This window comes from Gregarina niphandrodes (assembly GCF_000223845.1).
Source record: "Gregarina niphandrodes unplaced genomic scaffold scaffold00041, whole genome shotgun sequence".
Lineage (NCBI taxonomy): Eukaryota > Apicomplexa > Conoidasida > Eugregarinorida > Gregarinidae > Gregarina > Gregarina niphandrodes.
In genome coordinates, this window is record NW_011645809.1 from 10,501 (window position 1) to 36,527 (window position 26,027).

Below are 26,027 nucleotides of genomic sequence, written 5' to 3' on the forward strand. Positions count from 1 at the left end.
GGGGGAGTGACCCCTTTGGTGGTTTTCTCGGTCGTCCGCGAGGGAGGGACCCCTTTGGTGGTTTTCTCGGTCGTCCGCGGGGGAGGGACCCCTTTGGTGATTCGTTTCCGGGTGGGCGGGGTTTTCTTGGGGATTCGTTTCTTGGTCTTCGGCGGGGGAGCGACCTTTTTGGTGGTTAGTTGCTCGACCGGCGGCGGGGGAGTGACCTTTTTGGTGGTTAGTTGCTGGACCGGCGGCGGGGGAGTGACCTTTTTGGTGGTTAGTTGCTGGACCGGTGGCTGGGAATGATACACCACTGGCTGGGCTGGCTGGGGAGGATACGTCGCTGGCGGCCAAGCGGGTTGGGGAGGATACGTCGCTGGCGGCCAAGCGGGTTGGGGAGGATACGCCGCCGGCGGCCAAGCGGGCCGGGGAGGATACGCCGCTTGCGGCCAAGCGGGCTGGGCAGGAGGGCACGGGTCGTACGGGGAAGGAGGGCAGCAGGGTGGGTCGTCCTCCCACACAATCTCGTAGGAGTCAGAAATCCAGCTCTCGCCGTAGCGCTTAAGGCGAATGTGTTCGACGTGATCTTGATCTGGGATGTCGTCTTCATAATCGAACCGTACGACTGACTTATCTTTGCCAAAGGTCTTTCCTTCTTCATCGTTCATCACTGCGGTCTGTAGCACCGCGGGATCGTACTTTTGAGTGTGCCTGTCGTGATCGACCTCTGGTACGGTGTTGTTCTTGGTGGAGTTTAGCGCCGAGGAGGAGTTGTTCTCGAAGATGATTATTTGTGACGGCATGATCGTGTGGGGCACGGTGGTGTTCGGCGTGACCATGTCGGGCATGGTGGTGTTCGGCATGCTTGTGTTCGTCACGATCATGTTCGGCATGTTTGTGTTCGGCATGATCGTGGTTTCTAGGGTCTTGGGCAAAACCCCCTCTGTCTCCACATTCAGCCAAGGCGTATACTTATACCACAGACCCGCCAGGGCTAATCCTATACTAAGCGCCAGGACCGTCTTGGGCCGTTCGCGAACGACCCGGCTACTGGCGCAAATAGCGTTCCTTAGCGTTTCAATGAAGCTTATTACAGGAGGCTTATCATCTTGAACACAAGCCAAATCTATAGACACACTATCTTCCTCAGAACACGGATCATATACAGTAAAGCGATAGTAACGCTTCCTTTTTACCTTGTGAGATCCAACCTCGTTAGCCACTTCTAATAACTCCTCCTTCCTGTCACCTGCCAGTTGCATTGTAAGCTTCTTCTTTAGCTCATCATTCACACTCCTTACTGGTATATTCGAAACTATTTGATTCGATACCAGTTGAACAAACTCCCTTAACACTCGAGGATCAATCGACTGATTCACAATTGAACCAGGCGTCAACTCCATCTTGTTCGGCTCACGAAACCAATTGTACTCCTGCCTGATTACCTCCTTCCTCCCAGACTCCGGAAGGCAGGGCTCATCGGCAGCAGTTTCCTCGGTACTACCTTGATTGGCAGCATCATAAACTTCCCTCTGAGAATAAACTTCCCTCTCCACAGCGTCCTCGGTCTTCAGGGCTTCATACTTAAACGACTCACCCAAGAAGAGTCCCAGTACCCGGGTTCCAGTCCCCGATTCACCACCGCACTCCTTTCTAGGCACGGCCACCGTCACTTCGATGGGTGATCTACAGTTATTGTTTATCTCTTCCAGTGTTCCAAACTCAACGCGGACCCTCTTAAACTCGCAACCCTCCGTACCAGACAAACGCCCGTGAGCATCGACGAAAGCAGCCAATAATACTTCGAATTCGTCACTCAACCCCTGCGCACGGCTACACCTCATATTTAACTGCCACCAAAGAAAAAAGAAATCACCACGACACAACAACATATGGCTGGCTGGTCAGTCGACAACCTGGTCGTGTGGTGCATTGTGCGATGCATGACCTGCATCGGTTCGCTCATCAGGTGGCTCTTCACCTGGCTCTTCGACTGCCTCTTTCCTGCCTCACTTTTTCGCAACAGCAACCAGAAGAAGGAAGAAGATGCATGTTTGCTCGGCAGTGAGCATTCCGAGACCCGTTCCGAAAGGTCGGGTATGGGTAACATTCTTTCCGGAGCAAAGTGGATACAACCACGCCACACTCAACCACGGACTACGGAACCCCATAGTGGTGCTGAACCCTGTGGTGCTGAACCCTGTGGGACTGAACCCTGTGGTGCTGAACCCTGTGGGACTGAACCCTGTGGGACTGAACCCTGTGGGGCTCAACATACTGAATTGAGCGCAGGTCCAGAGTTGACCATTGCAGCCGTACTGGGCACTGAAGGAAACACAAAAACCGAATCGACGATGGCGACGGAAGGGAATTGTGGACCTCCTTTGTCGTTACCCTGGAACTTGTTGGATGACGCGGGTCCGGAAGGATATCCCGAAGGCAGTCCAACAAATGACGAGGTAGCGATAGCCCTAGAGAAGTCATTCCTGGAGGAGGGGTGGCCGGGGTCAATACAGAAGGAGGGGTGGCCGGTGTCAATACAGGAGGAGGGGTGGTCGGGGTCAATACAGAAGGAGGAGTGGCCAGAGTCAGCACAGGAAGAGGGGTGGCCGAGTTCAGCACAGGAGGAGGGGTGGTCAGAGTCAGCACAGAAGGAGGGGTGGCCGGGGTCAATACAGAAGCACGGGTGGTCGGGGTCAATACAGAAGCACGGGTGGTCGGAGGCGAAGCAGAGTGCGGCTCACGCAGGGGCGGAGTGCTGTGTGTCGGTCGGTGATGAGTGGAATGTGCAGTCAACTCGCTGGTTCAATTCTCGGCGTGACATCTTTGACTTTCTCAGCGGTCATTTTATGGCTAAAAAAAGAAATGAAGAAAAGTCAGCGGCGCAAACGGAGGACTACCGCGGCACTGGAGTCTGAAGACGAAGAGGAGGAGGCCGGGAAGCGGGGTGTACCCCTGGACCTATACTTGCTGATAGCGGAAGACATGAACGACCAGTTCAAGTAAGCCCCCCCGCCCTCCCTGAAGTGGGCTCAATGAAGAGGGGAACGTAAGTTCTTTAGGTCAATCGCGGTAGCGGACTTGCTGGGTCCCAGTTGCTCTAGTGGACGTGGTTTCGACTTTTGCACCGGCTGCTGCAATCTCGCCTGCAGCCTCTGCCCGCACTGCCGGGATGCACCCCTCTGTTCGAGCCGATCCTGTTACAGTCATCACACACAAATTTGCGCCACTCAGTAGCCGAGCTCCTCCTTCTCGTTTCCATACTGGGCGTACAATCCCGGGCAACCGGTAGTCCCAACTAGAATAGTCCCAACTAGAATAGTCCCAACTAGCAATGAAACCAACCCGTGTGAGAGACCAGTTTACGGAAACTGGTTGGGCGTGGTCTCGACAGCAAACCCGAACGCAGACGAACCTGCTATGAGTCACGGGCCTGACGGCTTGGTCTAATGTCGACATGAATGTGTCCGTAAGACTACTGCTCTCGTTGAGAGCAGTTTCCTGTGCTGCGATACAGTACGCTTGTGCGAATCCTTTTTTCCTCGGTGTTGATGGTGGCACACGAGTGGGTGTCAAAAAAATGATCTAGATCGCGAGAGGACCAAGACGGTCAGCGGTCGACTGGACATATTTGTGGGCAAGAGCTAGCACCTTCATGCGAGTCGTACGCCACCACGTCATCTTCAGATTTTATTTGCAACAGCATGAAAATGTAGTTCCGGATTCCAGACATCAATGAGGTCTCGTTCACAACCATAGCTACGATGTTATCGCCACACACTTTCACGGTCGTCATGCATTTGTCCGATATCGTTTGGCCGGATGCGCAGCCCAATTCCTTTAAGTAGTTCTCGAATAGAACTAAGCGCCGCTCACATTCAAAGGGCCAGTCTTTCATAGGCCGGTAAAAGAGTTGAATATTATCGGCACCACAAACTGTGTTGGGAGGTGTTAACTGGGCTCCAACAGCAGTAACCAACTCCGCCAAAAGCAACCCCATGATTACCTGGAGGGGTCCAGAGAACGACCGGCTGAGTTGCGACCGGCTGAGTTGCGACCGGCTGAGTTGCGACCAGCTGAGTTGCGACCGGCTGAGTTGCGACCGGCTGAGTTGCGACCAGCTTAGTCCCGACGACATGAGTCGGGACGACGCAGGGTGCTGGTCACCCGCATGAAGCGCCCAAGTCTTCGCGACGAGGCGCTAATTTAGTACACGGAACTCAGTTCCCGTCGCGCAACCCTCAGAAAGGTTCTCCCTCCGGTTCTGAGCCTTCACCAAAGCTTCTTTAGCCATCTTCGCCGATGGGCGGCCACACCCCGAGAACAGAACGTCGGCGATCCGTCTCAGAACATTGTTGGCCTGCCTATTCGATACGCTCTTCGCGACCATCTGCTTCTTAGCTTTTGATAACACAGATGCGCCGAAACTCACCGATTTGTTGTAAGATCCGGATACGATTCGAATAGCGTTCACATCGTTCAAGAGGTCAAGGTTGCCGAGGTCAAGGTTGCCGAGGTCAAGGTTGTCGAGATCAAGGCTCTCCGTCGAAGCGAGGCAGGGCACAGCAATATTCACCTTGATTCAGCCCTGGTGCTTCCGGTGTCCGTTGTGAGCTGGCAGGATTTGCGCCTCCACTGCACAGCAATCATCCGTGCTGGATTCGACGATGTGACCATCTTGCAAGGCAAAGAGAGCAGCTGTGAGCACCCGAGTAGCCAATTGCGGTCATCGTGGCGAGCTCTTAGCCCCTTTCGGCATCTTCTTTAGTTCCCGAAAAAGCTAACGGTCTGCCAAGACTAAGCCACGACAAAACATACCCCCTTGCTCGCGGCCTCTAACACCCGGCCTCCCGCCGCGGGCAAGCGAGTGAGATGCTGGTTGAATAATGGCTCGTGGTGATGGTGAGCTCTTGAAGATGACACCCGGGTGGTTACCAGAAGAACAGAGCAGTAGTAGGAGACTTTATCTGGGTATTTGAATGGAGCCGTGCTAGGAGGGGTCTGTGACTGGCCCGTGGTTCGAGATGACGACTGCTCTATGGTTTTGAAGTAATAACCGACGGCAGACGAGGGGCCCACGATCGCCACAGGTACGTCGGGACAGTAAGTGTCCGGTGAATAGAAGATGTACGGCGGCAGGGGACTGGACCCGAGATGTTGTATACACGCGCTGATGGCACTACAGTGGCCTGCGGCTGGCTGAAGAACTACGCCGACCCGGAGACTGGACACCAGCTGTGGTAAGCACGCGTTGATGACCCGAGACTGGCCGGTGGTTGACGGAAGAATGAAGTGCTAACTGACGAGTGGCATGTGGTTAGCGAGAGTACGCGCGGACGGCACCCGAGTGGCCCACGGTTAACAGCCGAACTAGGAGGGCATGCGGCTGGCCCGTGGTTAGCAGCCGGACTAGGAGGGCATGCTACTGGCCCACGGCTGTGAAGGGTTTGGGATGACGAGACACCACTGATCTACGATTGGTTGAAGTATCAAGAGACCGCAGATGAGAGGCCGACGGGTGATGAACTATTTGTTCACCCAGAAAGAGCAGTGCATGTTTCCCTCCAGTGGTGAAGCCCCTCTTTAGTTCGGTTCGGCGACTCCCCGCCCCCTCGCGGCAGTCCCGCCGGCGTCGGCCCCCAACTCCTGACCACGGCCCTGCCGACAGCCGGTGGTTGTGCGCGCGGACAAGACGAAGCTCTTAGACTGTCCCCGCCTACACACGGAGTACCTCTAGGACGACTGCTCCAATTGACACCCGCGGACAGCAGGGCACACGCTATCAACGTCCCGATGGAGGCGCCGGCCAGGCCGCCGCTGCCCTCACGGAGTCACCGACAGCAAAAGGCGCAGACCACGAACCAGGAGATAGTCGCAAGTACCTTGGTCGAGCCAGGCCCGCTGGCCGCTACACTGCGTAGTACGATGGGTGCGTGACGAATGGTCCACTGGGAGGACGGGCTACCTAAAGGGCCGTGCTAGTAGTGAGGGTGGTCTTAGTCATCGGACCCTCTCCTCTCGTCTACGAGGATGGGGGTGAGTCTGCTGAGGTGGGAGGGTCTTTGGGGAGGGTGAACTGGACACCTCTTCAAGCCAATTTCGACGGCGTGCTCCCAGTTGCGGGATGTTTGGCTGCGTCGCAGAAGGTCGGACCTATCGTGAAAGATGACCTGGGGCTGAGTCTCAATGTCCGAGCTTCCAGTCGGAGAGGCTTCTGCTGGAGGTTCCTCAATTCCCAAAATGTTAATGCAGTGGAGGATGTGGTAAGGCGAGTGGTCGAAGAACAAGCTGGTGATTAGGCCAGCAGGGTCGCCCTGGCTGTCCTTAGGACTGCGTACGACCTCCGCACAGTCTTGAACGCCTGGTTTTTCCAGTAGCTGGTCACCCGCCGACAACAGCATGGATAAAACATAGGCGCGGTGGGAACCCTCGATTGTGGTTGAGTCACCGTAACATGACGCACTTCTGCCAACATGACCTCGTCGCAGTTCAGTAAGCGAGAAACCAAGGCGTTAGCAGAGGCCAAGCTGATCTGAGATCCTACGGAGCAGTCCCCATGATTTAACTTGGCCCGTGTTATGATTTAATGTTCACCTGGTGTTGGCTAATCCGGCGAATGTTAACATCATTCAAAAAAAGTTACCTGGCTGATCCCGATACAGTCTCCTAGTTGGTGAGGAAGCCGTAGAAGAACTCAGCGGTGTCATGACCCACAGTCACCTGGGCATTAGGGGCGAGGCTCTTAACGCTGCATCTGTCGACGCCAAGGCCGGTTCCAATTGGAGTTCCGGCCTCAGCCGTGGCCGTGGTTTGCTCGTCACGCTGTCTCATCAAAGGAGCTTGTACGTAGAAGTGAGTTCTAGGCAGGCACGGCCTGGTGGCCGGTGAGTACCCCTTCGTCGGACTGTACTCAGAAGACACACTTGTGTACGAACTCAAGTCACCCTTGCTGAGCAACCCAGCCTTCATTCTGATTTTACCAACACTGGTTGTACCAAACAGTCCTTCCCATGTAACGTAGCCGACATCCGGTCCATCACTCTTCGTGAAGCTAATCACATTCTCCGTGCCTACAACTAACGGAACGGAAGTTAGTTCGCAAACTGCGCTGCCGCTATCCACCAGAGAGCAGTTCTCGGAAACAGGTTCGGCAGTGGAGTCATTTTCGATACTGAACTTGAATGTAGCCGAATCTCCTCCGTTAGATGTCAACGTAGTCTTCAGGTGACCGTCACCAAGGTAGAACGCCGAATTCGTTGATATCTCAACACCGACTGCCAACAACTCCACCGGTCTGATACTGAAGGTCATTGCGTCATACCCGTGAGTCTGTGACACTTTGTAAATAACTTGAGGCAACGCCAAAGCAATGCCACCCAGCAACAACGTACGACTCATCATCTTCCTGCTTAAGAGTTATATGTATAAGACAATTTTATGTATAGCACAGCCCCGCCAATAACTACCGGGATCCTGCCCGTCTCCTTTCCTACCGTATCACGATCAGCCGACCACGATCAGCCGACCACGATCAGCCGACTACGATCAGCCGACCACGATCAGCCGACTACGATCAGCCGACCACGATCAGCCGACCACGATCAGCTGATAGTCTGCAGGACGGAAAAACGCACTAGTCTCTTCTTGTGTCTTGCCGCTGTTCTTCTTCCTCATCAGTCAATTCCTGGCAATCCTGAAACTGCGTGTCACTTGGCTTCGGCTCCAACATCATCCCATTCCTGGCCCTGTGATTACGCGGGTCAAAGGTCTTTGCAAAACCGTGGACAAACGATTGATAAGTTTGTCGCCACTGAAGATACTGATCATAGATTTGGTCTCGGACCTTATCCACCCGTTCGTCAAAGGTGGTTCCCTGAAAGATAAAGTTGTGTGTACGACTAGCAGCACATAATATATAGAGCGGGTCGTGACAGCACCTGGGTCATGATAGCACCTGGGTCATGATAGCACCTGGTTCATGACAGACAGTGTTCGGTTCATGGCAGACAGTGTTGGGGTCATGGCAGACAGTGTTCGGGTCATGACAGACAGTGTTCGGGTCATGACAGACAGTGTTCGGGACATGACAGTGTGTTATTACAAGTGGTCGTTCTGTGAGAGTAACTTTGGTGAGATTCTCAGTAGCTTTTTTCTGCCAGTTTTGAACCTTCTTTTTCATTTGTATTTGATTCGCTTTGAGAGTACCAATATTCAATTCCTCAGGTCTGACACCGCGACTCAGACTTCGATAGATATAGTCCTCATAGTTTTGTAGGATACGTACGATAATGTCGGTGGTACTTGTACCTTCTGTTCTTTGTGTGGCCTTGAATTTGCCTGCCTTCTTGACCCAGTCATAGATGTCATCACTGTTAACGGACTCGTAGGGAATATCGTCGTGGGCAACGTAATCGATCGCGTGTTGTTCCAAAAACTCCGGCGTTAACAACCAAGGACAAGGCGCAATAATCTCATCAACCCACTTTATATGCTCCAACGTCTCCACACGCTCTTGCATAGTCTGTACTGTCCGCCCCTTATACTTGTGTGTGTCTTCATCTGAAGCAACCCCCACTATCAGTACCACATTCGGAAAACATTTCTTTGCCTGTTCCAACTGCCGCATATGACCCACATGTAATAAATCATACACTCCATCCGCGTAGACCCGAACTGGACGATTTGTAGGTGCCGGATTGGTCACATAACTCGCCATATTTTTATTACCGAAATTAACACGCTAACTAGTCCACTCGACTCAGCCAGTGCACTCGACTCAGCCAGTGCACCCGACTCAGCCAGTGCACTCGACTCAGCCAGTGCACCCGACTCCACCCGACGCGGCCCCGCAGTGCACGGTGCTTCACAACACAAGTTACTTCGAACGAAGTTGACTGCCCTGGAGGGTTGACTAACCAGCTTTTGGAGAGTTCACTAGCCAACCCCTGAGGGCTTAACTAATCCCTGAGGGCTTAACTAATCCCTAATAAGACCCAGATCTAATAAGTCCCGTCGACCCATCGCCGACAGGAGCACGCCCAACTCGTGGCGGGTGCCGCGTAGTCGTGGCATCATGCCACATAGTCGTGACGTCATGCCACATAGTCGTGACGTCATGCCACATAGTCGTGACGGAGGCTATTGCGTAATCTACACACGATTTTCTGTTTTTGTGAGCTTCATCATTCTTTGTTGTCGATGCCCTGGCCCGGATGAGAGATGCCCTAAGACCCCAAGAGATTGATGTACAGACCCAGACACTGCGTGCGACGCGGATATCGCGTCCGAGGAGACTCCGAGAAGACCCTTCCTTGGTCTACAGACCCTTCCTTGGTCTACAGACCCTTCCTTGGTCTACAGACCCTTCCTTGGTCTACAGACCCTTCCTTGGTCTGCTGTGTCTATGCTCTCGTCCCGAAACACTGTCTGATGCCGCGTCCACAAAGTCTTTGAACGGTCACCGGCCATTCCGTTGGCGATCCTACTGAGGTTGGGTATCGCAGTACTCCCCCCATGTTTGCGGACTGTCTTCCCAGATTTGTGAGTCGCAGTCTTGGCAGTACCAGTTAGACCGTTCCTTGGGCTGTGTCTCCACTTCAGTCCAGTCGTAGCAGCAGCAGCATTTAGTGATACCCTGGAACGTCAAAGATCCCGGCGGTTTGTACTCATACTTATTCAGCAGGTAGGTGAAACAGAGCGTCCACATGAGGGCCAACAGGGCCCAAGAAGACAAACGAATAATCCACTCGCGAGGTCCGCATTTGCACTCCGGGTTGATAGACTTTTGGAACCATCGCATAAGAGCGTGCCGTCGCACTTGACGCTTCATCACGCGCTCCTTAGCTGCAAGGAAACGTGGGGGAGAGGCGTGATGGGAGGGGTTCTGGGGGAGGGGTTCTGGGGGAGGGGTTCTGGGGGAGAGGCTTAGGGGGAGAGGCTTAGGAGAAGGGGCATAGGAATAAATTACGGAGGAAGGCAGCTGGCGTGGTGATGGTGCCGAAGCCGAAGAGGAGGCCGCCTAGGAGGCCGCCGAGATGTGCCCAGGTATCTGTAGACTTGGTGAGGCCGGTGGCGAGTGTGATGATAACGGTAAAGATGGAGAAGATGAGAATGCACATGGGTCTGGGAATGGAGTGCCAGTATTCGATGCAGTAGGGTACGACTCCGCCCATGAGGCCGAAAAGGCCTCCGGAGGAGCCGACGGTTGTTTTGCAGGGGTCCATAATCATGGAAAGTAGGTTACCGGAGATGCCAGCGAACCAGAAAATGAGGAGTGTGCGACAGACTCCCCAATCGGGTTCGAGCATGTAGAAGTACTGAAGTTGACAGAGGATATTAAGACCAATATGTAGCCAGCCACTGTGCATCCACATGGACCAGAACATACGGATCCATTCGCCACTCCGTACTGCATTTGCGTTGAGTCCGCCTAGTTCATAGAGCGTGGCCGCCCCCGCGCCTATGTTGCTGTTCTCAGACCGACTAGCATAGAAGGAGCCGGTGGTGAGACGGTTGGATACAAGGGATTGAACAAAGACCATGAACAACGCGGCGTTAACCCCGACAGTAACCATGAGGCGACCTCTTAGCGGGTTGCTGCGCAATGCCGGATCGCTCACTTTGTCGCTCCGACCCGTCTTGCCTCTGTTCAATAGCGGCGAGTGAAACGGGTTCGGCGGCGCGCGCCGACCCACCTTTCCTTCATCCGCATTCCGCCCCAAAGGCATCGTCACCGTCTTCTGGTCTAACTCATCGATTGGAGTCCGTCGCATCTCATACGCAGCGCGTAACGCCTCCAACTTCACATCAGGGTCCTCAGCCAACATCTCTTCATACTCCCGCTTCAGTAACGACGGCGGCAAAATCGCCGCACTGAACCGACCCACCGACGGAGCCACTTGCAACACCACCTGTCCCCCACCACGGGCAACCCCACTGCCAGCACCACTTTCAGCACTCACTGCAGCCGGAGGCCCATTGATTGACACCATGCCATAATTTTTGTCAACTCTCAACTCCCTATTAATCCCCACTCACCCTCCAGACCAACCACCCTCCAGACCGACCAACCTCCCTCCAGACCAACCACCAACCACCCTCCACTGGCTCGCCGATTCTGTGACCACTCGCTCGCCGATTCTGTGACCACTTGTTCGCCGATTCTGTGACCACTCGCTCGCCGATCCTGTGACCAACAGTGGACAGTGGGGCATTGGTTTTTAAGAACTCACGAGCGACACAGCTGAAGAGATCAATGATGCAAGAGTGCAGGAGTGCAGCCAAAAGATCTAGGTTGTCTGGGTTGAAAAACGCAAGATGGTGGCCTTTGTGAGAAACGCCGCAACGAGGTCAAGACTGCCCGGGTCAGAGGGAGGCAGTCTCGGCACAATTTTGGAGAGGATGGCATCCAGTATCAGGACAGCCTGGGTTCGGTAGAGTCCTGCGAAGGCCGCCTGTCTGGCCAGACCTGCGCCGTCAGGTGAGGCTGCGCGAGGGGAGGCTGCGTCGCCGTAGCTGAGAGGGTAAACTTCTTCGTTTACTTCGAGGGGCGAGGGGAGCCCGAGCAGGTCGCCCAGTCGACCGACTTCCTCGGCACCACCGTGCAGTAGAGCGACGCAGGACGCTTCGAACCGGCGACCTTCTTGGCTCATGGAGCGCCGCGTGAGCGGCAGCGTGCTGGCGGCGTACACCAGGGGACATTCGAGATTTTCTGTAGCGTGGATCATGTAGAGCGTTATCGGACCGGCGGCGCTGCTATCCGGGACCCAATGTACCTCTTCCTCTTCCTCTTCGTCTCCGACCAGAAGACCAACACCTCCTATCGGAGCCCCTCCAGTCAGAGCGCCTGTGCGATCAAAGTCCGCCACAAAGCTGGTGAGCAGCCGAAGGATGAGTGACCCGGCGAAGGTACGTCCGACGAAGCGTAAGCCGAGCATCACGAGTGTGACGCTGTTCCGCAAGTACTGCACCAGGTCGCGACGACTGGCGCGGTCCGCAGCACCGGGACCACAAAACGCGTCAGGGTCGTTCAGTAAGTAGCCGAGGACCAAGCTGCGCACAAGCGCCACGTACGTCTCGTGGCTCGAGCCCTTGAGCATGCTCGTTGCCAAGTCGAAGGACTCCCGCCGGCAGTCCAACTCGTCCTGCTTTACGTCCGGCAATGCATCCGAGACCGCCTCTCGACCCGCCTCCTGCCCCAGCTTCATCTTCGAGGCGCTCGTGTGCGAGCCGCTCTTGTGCTCTCTCGCGCTCCGCTGTGGTCCCACGCTCCGCTGTGGTGCGATGTACTGCCCAATCGACTGGCCAATCGCCTGTCCCAGCGACTGCCGGGATTGCTCCGTACTCGCTACGGCTGCCGACGGCGCCGCCAAGTCCGACGACATGCTTCGAGAAGCGTACTCCTGGCGTGCCAGACGCTCCTCCGGAAGCATCAGCACCAGAAATTGTCCAGACACCAACTGACTAGACTTCCGCAGCCAGGGCGACTGCCGGAATGAGGACGACTGCCGGCGCGAGGAGCACGGGGACTGGCCCAACGGCGAGTGACCACCTGACAGTTGATTGGACGGTAGCTGATTGGACGGTAGCTGATTGGACGGTAGCTGATTGGACGGCAGCTGATTAAACGGTAGCTGATTGGACGGTAGCTGATTGGACGGTAGCTGATTGGACGGCAGCTGGTTGGACGGCAGCTGGCCAAAGGTGTAGTTGCCGTAAACTCGGGCCGTGACGCCTTGGAACACTTTGATGTTGGCCAGAGGTTTGTCGTAGTGATATAACAGTCGCAGGCGGCTGCAGCGAGTCAAAAGGGCAGTCACCGGCACTGGCAGCCGGGTAAGGAAGCCTGTCCGACTCAACTGGTAGGCCAACCCACGTACAGAGTTACATTCTTCATTCACATAGCGGTCTCGCGCCGTCATGCCGCGATGTACCAAAGCTACTTGCTGGTCCGCGTTCACACGCAACAATGAACCCCTACTCGCCAATGCCGCTATCACCGACCGGTCGACGATACCCGTGCTACCCACAGTCTCGCTCTCTAGCACATTCAACTCATCCACCAAAACATATTTGCGACTTCGACCCATCCATAAAACCCTGTAAAAATCACAAGACGATTACGCCTTGCCTTGAAAACGCCTGTCGAGTTGGCCCTGACGGCGTAGCTTGGAGGGGTGGGTGGTCCTTGGGTCTATTGAGAAAAAAGGGTCATTCCGCTAGTGGGTCATTTGCTATGGTCATTATGCGCATAAAATCCTCGAAAGACACCCTGCCATCCCCATCTTGATCAGCTTCATAAATCATGCGCTGCAACTCATCGTCGGGAATAGGCTCCTTTAGCTCTTCGCATAGCTGCTTCAGATGACTAAGGGTCAAGAATCCTCCATCTCCTGCCAGAATGTCAAAGAGCTGTTGATAACTCTCTCTCGAATGTAATTTCGGCAACAGAGGCTCCGCCATGGCACAAAACGTCTCGAATGAAATGGGAGCGGAAATGTCTGTGATTCCAACACTTCTTAGACCTTCGCGAATCCTATCAGGCGTCAAATAACACCCTAACGCGCGCAAACCAGCTTTCAATTCCCGCGCATCAATGTAGCCGGTCTTTTCGACGTCAAATATGTCAAATAACTGCTTCAACTGGGCTCGCGAAATGCTACTACAATCCGTCAATTCCGGCTGTCCAACTTGTCTGTAGGACATTTGGAAAATTCGTTGGTCGTCGCCAGTATCAGTTCAATATCGTCGTAAATGGCGTTTATTTTCTTTCGCAACAGACTCCAGTTATCAGCGCTCACTTGTCTAAACATACATTGATTTTATACTAAGAAATCTCAACGACCTCTCCGAGGTTGTGTTTGAAGCTTTACATAGTCACTATTGAATTTATAACTTCAATTTTACGTGCCGCTACGTCTTTATGCACTTCCAATTCCTCGTCTACCCCAACAATTTCAGCTATGTGCTTGGCAAGTGTAGCGCTGTTCACGTCCAATGTCAATATGCTACAAATTAACCTTGTCTGAAAAATTGAATTCCTTACTGTTGTACCCTCATTATTTTGGGAAGAAATTCGGTTAAGTTAGATAGCTGTATATAGATCAATTCTCTGAACTTATTAGAAGGTAAACAAAGTGTGTGCGCGCGCTGACAAACACTTGTTCGAAAGTGCACCCCGCTATGCTTTCGTATCTTAGGTCGCTATATTGAAGAAACATAGGACGATTATATCAAAAGAATGCTCAATAAGGCTCAGGACGCTCAAAAAAGTGAGTGTCATCAAATGAATAACGGTGAGTAATTTACTGGTCATATACTGAATCTCGTTTAGACGAAAGTGATGAGAACAAATTCATGCAGATTAGCGAGAAGCCATGCGGGATTGCAGCTAACGTGGTTTATCAATCGCTGGACGAAATCAATTATTCGCTCGCGTGGTTTACGCATCACCGTAGGAGGGAGAGTATGTTCTATCCCTGGTATCCAACTTTGAGCGGAAACAGTTGGGAGAAACTCCGACTACAAGCAATCTCCAATTTTTGGCGGACGGTGGTTACCAATAGAATAAGCCCGATCACGGTTCACTTGGCAGTCTGGATAGTGAACAAGCTATTTTACATACGAAGAAGGTATCTAATGACAAGAGAATGGTTTGCGGGTATCGTGGCCGTAGGTCTCCGAATTGCGCTAAAGTTTGAAGAGCGGCCCGACTCACTTTGGGGAATTCGGAAGATTTGGGACGTGCTTCCTTTGTTCGACGATTGGCACTTGGATAAGCGAGACTTGTTTTTATTGCGAGTCGAGACCGAGGCTTTGCGATTGCTCGACGATTTGTTGGATGTTCCCCTGGCCGTACAATTCTTCGATAAGTACGCGTCAGTTGGTGGGTGGCCTCCAGAAATGGTGAAGGAATATACTTCCTTGGGCCACTTTATACTCGCTCTATCGTCTTTCGCATCTGGAGACAAGCACCCGCTTTGCAACATACCTCCATCGGAACTCGCGGCGGCTGCCGTAGTGCTGTCTGTCAAAATAGTGAACGGAGACTCGCGAATACCAAGTTACGAGTTCTTTCCAGAACGTTTTGCGGCATTCACCCAGTGCACTATGAAGCAGTTACAACCAGCCGTCCGAGGCCTCTCATCCTTATTACGGCGCAAGCCGGAAGAGGTAAGCAAAGATTCATTTCACCTCCCAAATGCATTGTCTGCGCAGGCTGACATTCTTGCCCGAGTGTACCCGGAATGGGGCGCTCATGAATGGCAATGAAGCATTTTTAGCTTCCCATTTGTCTTTGAAATTGCAACGGTAAGTCAAGTCGATGCTTTTCTTCGAATTATTAAACAACCTGAAATAAAGCTGATTATATGAACGATGAGCTGCTGCGTCAGCGTCGAAGGGAAGAAGAGGCTGTCCAGTCGGACTTGAAGGCGCCCATGGATGACTTGTCGTCGACGTCATCTGCAGACATAAAGGGTTCTCCGCGGCGGTGTGCGTGCAACCGATCGGAAGGTTGCTTCTGCGGTAATCATCGAATCCTGTCTCCCACGTTGGTTGCGATACCAGGCTTGATTTTTCTCTTGCTTCTGTTCTTAGCTCTATTTGCGGTGGGTGCGGCGATTGCTTTCTATTTGACCAACACCACCTTTGCGATTTTGGACAATGCGGCGGGTTCGGACACGGAGTCAACGTTGGCTATCGAAAATGATACGATCTTGGTGGACATCAAGGTGCCTTTGTTTACCTATGTCCCCTCGCTAGTTCCGATTCCGATCTCGAGCAAAGAAATGACAGTTTCCTTTTCTCCGATTTCGAACGGGAGTTCTCTGCGAGGCATGGAGCTCGGTGCGAACAAGATGCTGGCGCGCAACCACACCAAGGTATCATCTATAAAGGAAGAGCTGGGGGCTCCGCTGCGCTCTCGCCGAGAGCCCGACTTGTACCGGTCCAAGCGCGTCCTCAGTTCTTCCGTGTTCGACCACGTACTGTTATCGGAGCACAAGGCCACCCTGTTGGAGCATGGCCGGAAGTTGTCTGCGTCGCTGCCGCGGTTGCCGCTGGAGAAGCTGAACCAGTTGAAGGATTCCAAGGCGATCCGGGAGCCCGTGTTCGACATGCCCAAGACGCGGGGGACGAAGGGATGGTTGTCGATCGGACCCTCCCGCGCTCCTGCCTCGTGGCCGAGGACGGCGGACCTGACTGAAACCATGTTGACGGCGGACGGAGTCTCAATCCAGAAAATGAACGAGCGACAAGAGGCGGATTTCCTGACTGTCGAGTGGGAGGACTGGCAGGGACACCGACAGACGGCGCACTTGAGTTTGTCGGACGCGACTGGAAACCTCAAGACGAACACGCTCCAGGATGCGCGGATGACACCGCCGAAAGCATTACTAGGCTTCCTCAGTTTCTGGAGCGGAACCGTGGGTACGAGTCGTTTGGCCGAGACTACGTTGACAAAAAGGTTGGTGGACGAGATCAATGTTACAAAAAGGTCGAATGTAAGCGACCGGTCGACTGTGGACGACAGGCCGCGCGTAGGTAGCCGTTCCAGCTCGGGCATGCGGTCCAATGTGGAGGCAGCCGGTGCGGGTTTGAGTAGCCGCCGGCGAGTGTTGGAGTCCCGAGGGTCGCGGCCGCGATCGGTTCACATCCGCGTGGAAAGCGGCAAGGGATCGCGACTGTCGTGGTGGAGCGGTAGCATCTTGGCGACAGTGATGGAGTCTTGTGCGGAGGAGGCGCGTCAGGCGGCGGAGTTCTTGGCCAGCACACAGTTCGTGGACGACCTGGAGATCGGGAGTTCGTGCGGCGAGCGGTGGCTGTTGCACTTGTCCGATCCGGACCTGGTGGACGAGCAGAGTGCTGAGCAGCGCAGGCTGGACGGTGGGGCGGTGGCGCTGGGGGTAGCCAGTCACCTAGTGGACCTGAGTCACGTTTTCAGCCAGGACGACGGCTTCGACGTGTTCATCGACCCCTTTGTGACGCGCAACTTCTTATCGCGGGGGCTGGCGGACATTGGCAGCGTGATAGTGAAAGGCACGGTCCAAGACGCAGCAATTGCATCGGTAAGCACCGCTGGGTTCGGTTCACCAGTGCTTTTTTTAGTCTTTGTGGAACGACTGTGACAAGTGGAGCAGTACGAACGTGATAATCGAGTTCGCCGACGTGAGTGCGTGTCGTTGGTGCCGCAGAATTATGGCGGCGCACTCGTATTCGCACTCTGTTTTCATAGCCTGCAAAAAACCAGTGCCTGTCAATGGCGACGTATGACGTGGTGGTGACGCTGCATGGTGTGCATCAGTTGGTCTGGCCGGGTGAAGCGAGTGGTGCGGAGGTGGGTGTGGAGGAGGCGACAGTGTTCGCGCGTCTTGCGTACTCGGCGGTGGCGGCGGGCACGAGTACGTTGCCCAACCCGGTCGTGAGGGTGTCAGTGTGTGGCCTACAGCGTGAGACGGCGGTGAAGCGACAGTGCCAGACGGCCATCTTTGAAAAGACCTTCGAGTGGCACCAGATCAACGACAAGATTTCGGTCGAGTCGGCCACGGCCGCGGTGGAGGAAGAAAACCGGTTGCTGCCCACCCGCCTGCTTGGTGCTATTCTGGGCTCCACCGGCCCGTTGCCGGCCCCCAGCGACTTGGCACCCGCCGACCCTCATGCTGCGCAGGAGGCCTCCCTGCTCATCGAAGTGCACCACTCCGGATACTTCGGCTACGAACTCATCGGCTCCTTCGAACGCTCTCTCAAGTCCATCAACGGTCTTTCTGGTCACTCCATCTCCAGGATCAAAGTACCCATCAGCCACCCCACACGCCCCAATATCCCCCGAGGATGGATTACCTTCTCCGCAACTTGTGTAGCCGAAGGAGAATCCGTGCTGCCCAATGCCCAAACTGTTCACGGTGCCGAACTCATGCAAAATATGGAGTTCCGCACCATAAGCAGGGAAATCCAGATTTACCGGGGCAGAGCCATACGCTCCTATGACGGTGGCCGAACGCCGTCCACGTTTATTGTAATTAAGCAAAGCAGCACTATTGCCTATTTTCCCGTAAAGAGACAGACTAGCACGCCCGTCTGGAACCAAGCTATTGCAGTAACCGCACAGATTCCCAGTGCAGAGGACTACCTCATTATAGAGCTCTGGGAGCAACAGGGAAACAACATCAAGCGATGTCTTGCTAAAGAAACGTTACCTATTGCTTTTTTTGAAGACTATCTGACATCAAGATGGATACACTTCTACAGGCGAGAAGGCAACCTACAGGCTACCGCAACGGGAACTGGAACTGGAGGACTACTTCGAGTTCTCTCGCAGGTGTCGAAGGAGTTGAGCATTGACGAAGGCGACTCCAGTTCCAGCAGCAGCGACGCCGTCCCGTCGCCAAAAGAGGGTTCCCCAGTCAGTTCTCCTAAGGCTCAGGAAGGGGACATTGAAGAGCAGCGAAATCCCGCGATCCTGGATTATATGGGCAGAGTTTTGATCGGCACAAGACTCGAAGCGCATAACCAGGGATACCTGGACCCGCAAACCTTGGCACCACGGTCCGTACCCAAGGCAGATCCCCCAGAAACAATGTATCAGCTTTGGATGGACTTCTACTCCCTCAATGTTTCTGGCGATGTGTTGGTAAAATCGATTGCAAGATCGAATATCCTTGAAGTGAGTGTAGGAGAATGGTCGTGGCAGACAGTTTTGGAGGGCGTAAACGAGAACCCTCATCCTTTGAATATAAGAATGCCATCAACGGAGCTCCGACTGCCCCCCCTTAAGCAGGCGCCTCACCTAATTATCCGAATCATGCCCCAGGAACAGGGCTATAACCCGCCCGCGCCTGCATCTTCCGGAGCCATCTTAGCCCCCGTTGCGGGACCAGTATGTTGCAATGTGTGGTCGGTGGGGGACCTGATGAAGGTCGAGGCAGTCCCGATCTGGTCAAGGTTTGCGGTGCCCTCCAGTGCTAGTAAGTGTAACCTTCAAATGCTGTACTCCGTCTCTCTCAAGAGCATGGACAACACTGCTGGTAGGTCAGACTCGGCGACCGCGATTCCGCGACCTCCGAGAATCACGTACCAGGTGAGGAAGTTTGTCATCTGCATGAGGCTACTACAAGCCGTAAACGTACCTTCCAGCAAACGCGACTCCTTTCCCACAAGCAGTCTCACGGCGGACTTCGAGGGCATCACTGTCCAGACGGCCTATGTCGCAGAAGACCCGAACCCCGAATTCAACTTCGACTACGTCGCAGAGCTGTACCTACCCACACGCGTAGAGTTGACCGCTCCAATCTGCATCTCGCTGCACACGACCAACGACGTTGTGGGCAGGGTTCTTATTCCGGCCTCGTACCTGCAACACATGGCTCTCGAACTTCCGGAGTGGTTCATTCTGGACACCGCACCCGCCAGCCCGTCTCCGACCGGCTCGGTGGCGCAGCCGGCGCTGCAGCTCGGCACCAGCGCTCCCATGTGTCTGTTCGCCTTCGAACTGTTCGAGGGCATCGACCCCGTGAAACTGGCCAAATCGCTCCCACCCATGAAACAGTGCACCATTCCCGTGCAGCTCACGGTGCTCGGTGTGCGTTTCTTCCCCTTCGCCAAGTTCCGCAACACATTGCCGCTGATCAATGTCACCTGCGGGCGCACGGACGAAGAGTGGATGCTCAACGAAAACCTCGTCGGCTGGGGCAACAAAACAACCGGCAGTCGCTGCGTAGACCTCATGAAGAGTATGGCCTTCAACCTCTACACAAACCCAACCGGCATCTACGTCGACATGCTGCGCTTCGAACTCTGGCAGTCCGACGACGAACTGGAGGGACGCGCCTCCGCCGTAGCCACCCAGAGCTCCAAGGTCACCGGCGTCGGCTGCGTCCCGCTCCAACTCCACATGCCCTGGCTTCCCAACTCCTTCAAACAACTCGTCGCCAACGCCTTTCGTCCCAGCTCCGCAGAACTCGAACAAATCGGCCTCAAACCAGCCACTCTCGAAGACTTTGCTGCTGTCGCGCCCTTCCAACGTCATGCCTTCACCAACACCACTGCAAAACACAAAGTTGTCGGCATCGACTTTCCCACCACCGCAGACGCCGCACCCAATCTCAACGACGACGCACTCAACCGCGTAAGACTCCGCACCGCTCCCCACACACCCGCACATCACACCGGAGCAATCACGGTACCACGCACGGTACCGTACGACTTCTCACCCCAACTTTAGTCCGTGTGCGTGCGACGGAGCCTGGAAGACTGCCTGACGAACGACGAAACCGTGGATCCTGACGACGAAGAGTTGAACAAGGTGTTGGAGATTCTAGAGAGCAACAGCGACCTGGACCCGGAGTTGCGCCCGCAGGAGAAGCCGAACCGTTCGAGCGAGATTTTGGCAGTGGACGAGACGCCGGTACGGCCCAAGCGCGAAGGCGTGTTGCCGTGTGTGCTGGAGCACGAGCTGGACCCCGAGGTGCTGCCGTGGGTGGTCGTGCCGCTGATGGGGCGGTACTCGAATTCGCGCGGGAATTTGCTGGGACTGGCGAAGATCGCCCTCACGCTGGGCAAGCGGCCCGTGGCAGGGCTGCTGGCGGAGAGCGAACTGCCGCGGGAGCTGGTGGAGGACCTGCAGAAGCGGCACATCGAGAAGGTGAACTTCTGGACGTATCAGGCGTTGTATCGCGAACCGTTCGTGCTTCGCGTGCACGTGTACTCCGCGGCCGGGCTCACACGGAAGCACCCGAAACAGGCAATGGTCGACCTGCCGCCGGCGTGGACCCTACTGGTGCGGCTCGCTGACCACCAGCAGACGGAGGCCGAATGTCTGCGCGCCATGGGGCCCACGGCCGTCGACATTGACGGCACAGTCACCGCTGGTCGCCAACACGTCTGGGAACCGGCCAATCAGGTCGTGGGACTGCCGCCCGAGTTCTACGCCAGCTACGAGCTCGCCGGCTTCTTCCCGATAAACGCTATCCTCCAAATCACGGTCATGGAACACTTGACCGAAATCCCGCAAAGTGGTCTCGAAGACCGCGTCACCATCGCCGCCGAGTCGTTCATGCACGCCTGGCTGCACGTTGACCTCGAAGACCGCTGGCACTCGCGCGACTGGCAACGCTACCGCCTCGACGCTCCGGTTGAGACTGGCAGCCTCTTCCGCGCCGCCGTGAAACAAGACTCGGACGCACTCGGCACGTGCTGCGGCAAACTCAACTTCAGCCTCACCATGCTCCGGCCCAGCGAGGCGCGCGACACACCCTTCATTCCACTCGTGCGCCCCAAGGCACCCAACGTCGAGGTTCGCATCGCGCTCTTCGACCTCCTCGGCCTCAAACTGCCCAACAACGAACAACGCAGCCTCTTCGTCCGCGTCACTCTCCACGACGAAAGCTACGACTCCGACGTCCACTACCGCTCCACTGACGGCACTGCGCAGTTCAACTGGCGCTTCGTCTTCAGCCCCACCTCCAACAAGAACAGCAGCATACTCATCTTCCAGGTCTGGAGCTCCAACATACTCGCCCGCAACGAACTCCTCGCAGAACGCGAACTGGACCTCACCGGCGACATCGCCGCCATGGGCAGCGCCGCGCGCAAGGACCTGAACGACCTAAAATTCACGCTCAAGGCGCCCACCACGCAAAACGACTGCGGCGCTCTCACCTGCCAAATCACTCTCATCGAAAGCGAACTAGCCGAAGCCAATCCAGTCGGCCAGGGGCGCAACGAACGCAACTGCGACCCCTACCTGCCGCCCGTCTCCAAGAACCGCAACATGATCGAACTCGACACCGGCATCCTCGACGTCGCCTTCAACGCAGGCCGCGTCATCAAAAAGTCCACCAGATACTTCACTTTCGGCATCGTAGCCATCGTCGTCCTCTTTATACTCAGCACCATCAAGAACCTTTTCAAGTGACCCACTCCACGTCATGCCGGAGTCCACGCCAAGCCGGAGTCTACGCCGTGCGGAGGCCCACGCGAGTTCTGGACTGAAGAAATCAGTTCCGGACGTAGTTCTGACGCTCTGTAGTTCTGATCTCAGTCATCCAATGTACATCACTCTCTGCTTGTCCGACTCGTGCACGATCCATAAGCAGATGCAGCAGCTCAGCAGCTCCCAGACGATGAGCCACAGGCAAACGGTGTATGCCAGCAAGTGGTTCTCCAAGTTGTCCAATATGCTCGTAGACTGCGAGGCCACCGCGGCGAGGCGGCGGGAGTCGGGATTGCTGGGCACGCGGAGGCGCGGCATGCAAACGGCGCCCAGCGCACACACCACGTAAAGCGCGACCACGGTCCGAAGCACCCCGCGTCCCGGACGCAAGGTGTTGCTGTCCTGCCGCATCACGTGTGGGAAAACCCGGCGGTCGCGGCAGCCAGTGAGCCGTGGGCCCGACCGTTGGACGGGGGCGCGGAGTCGACTACGTCTATTTCCAAACTCTCCATGGAGGTCATGTGGTCGGCCGTGTGGCCGGTCCCGTGGTCGGCCATGCCGAGCTCAATCCCCACCGCATCGTTCTCCCTGTAGCCGCCGTGGCCCCGGTTCTCCCCACAGGCGCGATGGGCGCCGTTCTCCTTGTGACCGTCGTTCTCTCCCTGCTCCTTGTCTTCGCCGTGGTGTGTGCTGAAGAATGAGCCGGTGACGTCGCAGCTGCCGGGGCAGCTGGTGGGCAGAGCGCTGTAGTGGCGGTCGCTGCGGGCGCGGTCGCTCTGTGCGTCTTTGGTGAGGCCACTGTGGACACGGTCGCTGTCAGCCGGGTCGCTGTGGACGCGGATGGGGAGGTTGGTTGTGCGCTGCTCGGCAGTGTCGCGGGAGCGGGGGAAGGTGAGGGCGCTGCGGAGCGAGAGGACAGAGTTGCCGAGGACGAGTAGAGAGCTGAGGGCCATGCAGAGCGAGGCTTCGACGGAGGAGACCCAGAGATGCGGATAGAGGACGCCGGCGGCGAGGGGCACGCCGAGGGCGTTGAAGGCGCAAGCCCAGAAGAGGTTGAAGCGCATGATGCGTGCGGAACGGCGGCAAAGACGCAGGACGGCGGGGAGGCTCTCAATTCGGCGGCTGTAGACCACCACGCCCGCGGCTTGCGCGAGCGCCTCGGCCGAAAAGCCGAGTGCGACGCCGAGCGCGGCCTCGCACATTGCCAGCGCGTCGTTCACTCCATCGCCGACCACCGCGACCCGGGCACCCGCCGTCTGCAGGCGACGCACCAACGCCTGCTTCCGCCAAGGCGTCGCTCGCGCCACCACGCGCTCCGCCGGCACCCCCACCGCTCGTGCCGCCGCCAATGCCGGGCCCCAGCCGTCGCCCGAACAAAGCCAGACCGCCAAACCCGCACGCCGCAGCTCAGACACCACCGCCGCTGCACCCGGTGCCAGCGTCTCCGCCAACTCCACCCGTGCCAGCACTGTCCCGTCTGCCGTGAACAGAAACACCGCCTCGCCCGCACCCGCCGCAGCCGGTAATGGCCGCCCCAACAGACTCGCGTACCAGCCCTCGTGTCCAAAGTACACCTTCTCCCCACGCAGTGGGTCCACGGGGACGGGGGGTGGGTCCCCAGTCCGGTCTCCGGTCTGCTCCACGTGGAGAAAGTCCTCGCGACCGCGCAAGTCCAGCAAGTTTGTCCCGCGGTCGCGCAAAACCGCAGCCTGTAGGTCGAGTTCGATGCCGTTGCCGAGGTGTTCAGTGCGTTTGCGTACATTGAGGGGTTCTGGTTGCGCGTTTTGAACAAGTGCGAGAAGGGCGTGCGGGAGGCCGCCGGCGAGACCCTGTTCGCAGGCGGTGACGAGTGTGGCGAAGACAGCGTCGGGGTCCTGCGTGCACAGTCTGAGGCGGTACGCAAGCGCACTGAGAGCGGGACCGTGCAGTGCGGAGCCGGATACGCGCGGCGGACCCTGTGTGAGCGTTCCGGTCTTGTCCAGGACCACCGTGTCCACACGCGCACCGCGTTCGAGCGTGTTGCTGTCCTTCACGATCACGCCACGCTGTCCCGCCGTCGCGACCGCCAGCGCGACCACCACGGGCACGGCCAGCCCGATCGCGCAGGGACAGGCCATGGCCAACGTCGCGGCGCCGAACTGGAGCACGAAGAGCGCACCTGCCAACCCAGGGCCCACGCCATACTGTGGTGGGACCACCACCCAACCGCCGAGTACCAACACCGTCCAAACCAACCACGTGCCGACGCAGACCGCCAGCATCGCCGGCAAAAACACACGCACCAATCGGTTCGCGACCGCGGCCGTTTGTGAAGGCACCGCCGCGCCTCGGTAGACCGCGTGGTTTATCAAACCCAGTCGCGTGCCCCGTCCCACACGCAACACCACCATCACTACTGGCCCCGGTTGCCGCAGGGTGGTGCCCTCGTACACGTGCTGCCCCACCGCCCGCGCACACGCAGCTGTCTCGCCCGTTAACACGCTCTCGTCCACCCGGGCACTCCCGTCCGGCGCGACCAAGAGCACTCCATCCGCCGGCACCTCCTCCTCCGGCTGCACCAACACTAAGTCGCCGATGTGCAGCAACGGCCGCGGCGTCGCCGTGTGCTGCACCAATGCCCCCTCACCCACGCCCCGGCTGTGGTACTGGAGACCCACAATCGGCGGTGGTCGGCAACCCTGCTGCTGGATTTTGCTCCAAAGATCCGCGTCCCACTCCTCAAACCGACAAGTGTTATTAATCATCAACGCTGATCGTGGCACCGGCAACACCGCTGAAATCCGGCTAGCCGGCATATCCCTCACCCGATTCAACTCCCACAAGACCTGGAGCGCGCGTGTCCGGGACTTGGTTTCCAAGTACTAAAAGCAAAAGAAATTTCACCCCTCCGCCACTCACACGACTCTTACCCTTCCAATTGTGTGAATAGTCACCAGCATGGTCGCCGTTTTGAAGTAAGCTGGCGCCGAAGACAATCCAGCAGACGCCACCCCCAACATATAGGTCAGTTCCCCTGAGTTTATGGAGTTCCCGGTCACCACACGAACGCAATCAATCGCCAACAAGAAAGTGGCTATCGCAAAGCACATCCACGAGTTCACAACCACAAACAGCTCCATGTTGATGTAACCCAGACGTGCTTTGGCCACGATAAAACGTGTCCAAACGAAAACCACCGGCACAGATAACGCCATCCACACGAACCCACTAAACCCAGCCAGCACCGCAAACAAGAACTCTTGGTGCCATTGTAATAACATCATCACGCCAGCAATTATCGAGCACTTTATGGATGCGATACGCACAGTCTCGAGCAATAAAGAATGTTCTTCCATTGTTCCTTCAAGCACCGGGACAAAACTCACCGTCAGACCCGGTACGGCCTGCAGCCGTTCCAGGAGATCTCGACCTCCAATCGCAGCCGCGTCAAACTCCACGGTCGCAATGTACGCAGCACCCACGCGCGAAAGATTTCTCGAATCAGCATTCCGGATCACCAACGTTGCCCCCATGTCCTCAGCAACTCCTCGCAAAATGCTTAACTTGCTCTCTGTGACTTCTCCTGGCGGACCCAGTAAAAGATTCACCGAATTTGGACAGCAGCTATCGTCACTGGCATGCTGCTGATTACCTGAGATCTCATCATATATCAAACGGGGGTACTCACCTTGGATATTTGCGTTAAATCCCATGTTCTGAATTCTAGAGCACAGCTCCTCAGCACTTAGCTTAGCTTCATCCACTGCGAATATTCCGATACCCATTGCCGCACTGACATTGCAGCTCTTCACTCCATCTAGCGCCCCGATAACCTTTTCAATCCGAGATGAGCACCCTCCGCAAGTCATGCCTTCAAAACGGTGTCATACAGGCGTCGAATCTCACCTTCGATGCATATCTCTATGTGGGAAGGAGACATTCTCGCTGCTTTACGTCAGCGCACACGCGTGTGCTAGAAGAATATTCGTCTGCACATCGGGCACCGAGTGTTAAATGCGGTCGAGAACCACCTAAAAGCAAGCAGCGTTGATAATGCCGGGGTACCCAAGAGGGATACCGGCCCCCATCTTAAGCTCGCCCATAGAAGTGTAGCTTATTTCAGGCAGAATAACGGCAG

General features: G+C 56.1%; 14 protein-coding genes across 14 annotated transcripts; 4 read left to right on the forward strand and 10 right to left on the reverse strand.

The window, feature by feature from the left end:
• Positions 1-259: 259 nt before the first annotated feature.
• On the reverse strand, positions 260-1,826 carry GNI_148040 (hypothetical protein; the record flags this gene model as incomplete). The annotated part of the gene is made up of 2 exons (XM_011134374.1): positions 260-278; positions 466-1,826. 2 exons carry the CDS (start codon positions 1,824-1,826, stop codon positions 260-262), a joined length of 1,380 nt encoding a protein of 459 aa, XP_011132676.1.
• Positions 1,827-1,874: 48 nt separating this feature from the next.
• GNI_148050 (putative transmembrane protein) lies at positions 1,875-2,900 on the forward strand (the record flags this gene model as incomplete). Its single annotated transcript, XM_011134375.1, has 1 exon — positions 1,875-2,900. The coding sequence occupies one exon, from the start codon at positions 1,875-1,877 to the stop codon at positions 2,898-2,900; it is 1,026 nt and encodes a 341-aa protein (XP_011132677.1).
• Positions 2,901-3,592: 692 nt separating this feature from the next.
• Positions 3,593-3,982, reverse strand: GNI_148060 (hypothetical protein; the record flags this gene model as incomplete). The annotated part of the gene is made up of 1 exon (XM_011134376.1): positions 3,593-3,982. The coding sequence occupies one exon, from the start codon at positions 3,980-3,982 to the stop codon at positions 3,593-3,595; it is 390 nt and encodes a 129-aa protein (XP_011132678.1).
• Positions 3,983-5,978: 1,996 nt separating this feature from the next.
• On the reverse strand, positions 5,979-6,383 carry GNI_148070 (hypothetical protein; the record flags this gene model as incomplete). The annotated part of the gene is made up of 1 exon (XM_011134377.1): positions 5,979-6,383. One exon carries the CDS (start codon positions 6,381-6,383, stop codon positions 5,979-5,981), a length of 405 nt encoding a protein of 134 aa, XP_011132679.1.
• A 265-nt stretch (positions 6,384-6,648) lies between these two features.
• GNI_148080 (hypothetical protein) lies at positions 6,649-7,380 on the reverse strand (the record flags this gene model as incomplete). The annotated part of the gene is made up of 1 exon (XM_011134378.1): positions 6,649-7,380. The coding sequence occupies one exon, from the start codon at positions 7,378-7,380 to the stop codon at positions 6,649-6,651; it is 732 nt and encodes a 243-aa protein (XP_011132680.1).
• Positions 7,381-7,615: 235 nt separating this feature from the next.
• On the reverse strand, positions 7,616-8,698 carry GNI_148090 (cholinephosphate cytidylyltransferase; the record flags this gene model as incomplete). The annotated part of the gene is made up of 2 exons (XM_011134379.1): positions 7,616-7,855; positions 8,084-8,698. The coding sequence occupies 2 exons, from the start codon at positions 8,696-8,698 to the stop codon at positions 7,616-7,618; spliced, it is 855 nt and encodes a 284-aa protein (XP_011132681.1).
• Positions 8,699-9,463: 765 nt separating this feature from the next.
• Positions 9,464-9,811, reverse strand: GNI_148100 (putative transmembrane protein; the record flags this gene model as incomplete). The annotated part of the gene is made up of 1 exon (XM_011134380.1): positions 9,464-9,811. The coding sequence occupies one exon, from the start codon at positions 9,809-9,811 to the stop codon at positions 9,464-9,466; it is 348 nt and encodes a 115-aa protein (XP_011132682.1).
• A 109-nt stretch (positions 9,812-9,920) lies between these two features.
• GNI_148110 (S54 family peptidase) lies at positions 9,921-10,973 on the reverse strand (the record flags this gene model as incomplete). The annotated part of the gene is made up of 1 exon (XM_011134381.1): positions 9,921-10,973. The coding sequence occupies one exon, from the start codon at positions 10,971-10,973 to the stop codon at positions 9,921-9,923; it is 1,053 nt and encodes a 350-aa protein (XP_011132683.1).
• Positions 10,974-11,270: 297 nt separating this feature from the next.
• Positions 11,271-13,070, reverse strand: GNI_148120 (hypothetical protein; the record flags this gene model as incomplete). The annotated part of the gene is made up of 1 exon (XM_011134382.1): positions 11,271-13,070. The coding sequence occupies one exon, from the start codon at positions 13,068-13,070 to the stop codon at positions 11,271-11,273; it is 1,800 nt and encodes a 599-aa protein (XP_011132684.1).
• A 121-nt stretch (positions 13,071-13,191) lies between these two features.
• On the reverse strand, positions 13,192-14,040 carry GNI_148130 (putative centrin; the record flags this gene model as incomplete). The annotated part of the gene is made up of 3 exons (XM_011134383.1): positions 13,192-13,642; positions 13,854-13,988; positions 14,027-14,040. 3 exons carry the CDS (start codon positions 14,038-14,040, stop codon positions 13,192-13,194), a joined length of 600 nt encoding a protein of 199 aa, XP_011132685.1.
• A 181-nt stretch (positions 14,041-14,221) lies between these two features.
• GNI_148140 (carboxy-terminal domain cyclin) lies at positions 14,222-15,291 on the forward strand (the record flags this gene model as incomplete). Its single annotated transcript, XM_011134384.1, has 3 exons — positions 14,222-14,276; positions 14,315-15,153; positions 15,199-15,291. The coding sequence occupies 3 exons, from the start codon at positions 14,222-14,224 to the stop codon at positions 15,250-15,252; spliced, it is 948 nt and encodes a 315-aa protein (XP_011132686.1). The 3' UTR covers positions 15,253-15,291.
• A 59-nt stretch (positions 15,292-15,350) lies between these two features.
• On the forward strand, positions 15,351-17,108 carry GNI_148150 (putative transmembrane protein; the record flags this gene model as incomplete). The annotated part of the gene is made up of 1 exon (XM_011134385.1): positions 15,351-17,108. One exon carries the CDS (start codon positions 15,351-15,353, stop codon positions 17,106-17,108), a length of 1,758 nt encoding a protein of 585 aa, XP_011132687.1.
• Positions 17,109-17,239: 131 nt separating this feature from the next.
• On the forward strand, positions 17,240-21,892 carry GNI_148160 (C2 domain protein; the record flags this gene model as incomplete). The annotated part of the gene is made up of 2 exons (XM_011134386.1): positions 17,240-20,104; positions 20,201-21,892. 2 exons carry the CDS (start codon positions 17,240-17,242, stop codon positions 21,890-21,892), a joined length of 4,557 nt encoding a protein of 1,518 aa, XP_011132688.1.
• A 428-nt stretch (positions 21,893-22,320) lies between these two features.
• On the reverse strand, positions 22,321-25,758 carry GNI_148170 (P-type ATPase-like protein; the record flags this gene model as incomplete). The annotated part of the gene is made up of 2 exons (XM_011134387.1): positions 22,321-24,771; positions 24,820-25,758. The coding sequence occupies 2 exons, from the start codon at positions 25,756-25,758 to the stop codon at positions 22,321-22,323; spliced, it is 3,390 nt and encodes a 1,129-aa protein (XP_011132689.1).
• Between the last annotated feature and the right edge of the window lie 269 nt (positions 25,759-26,027).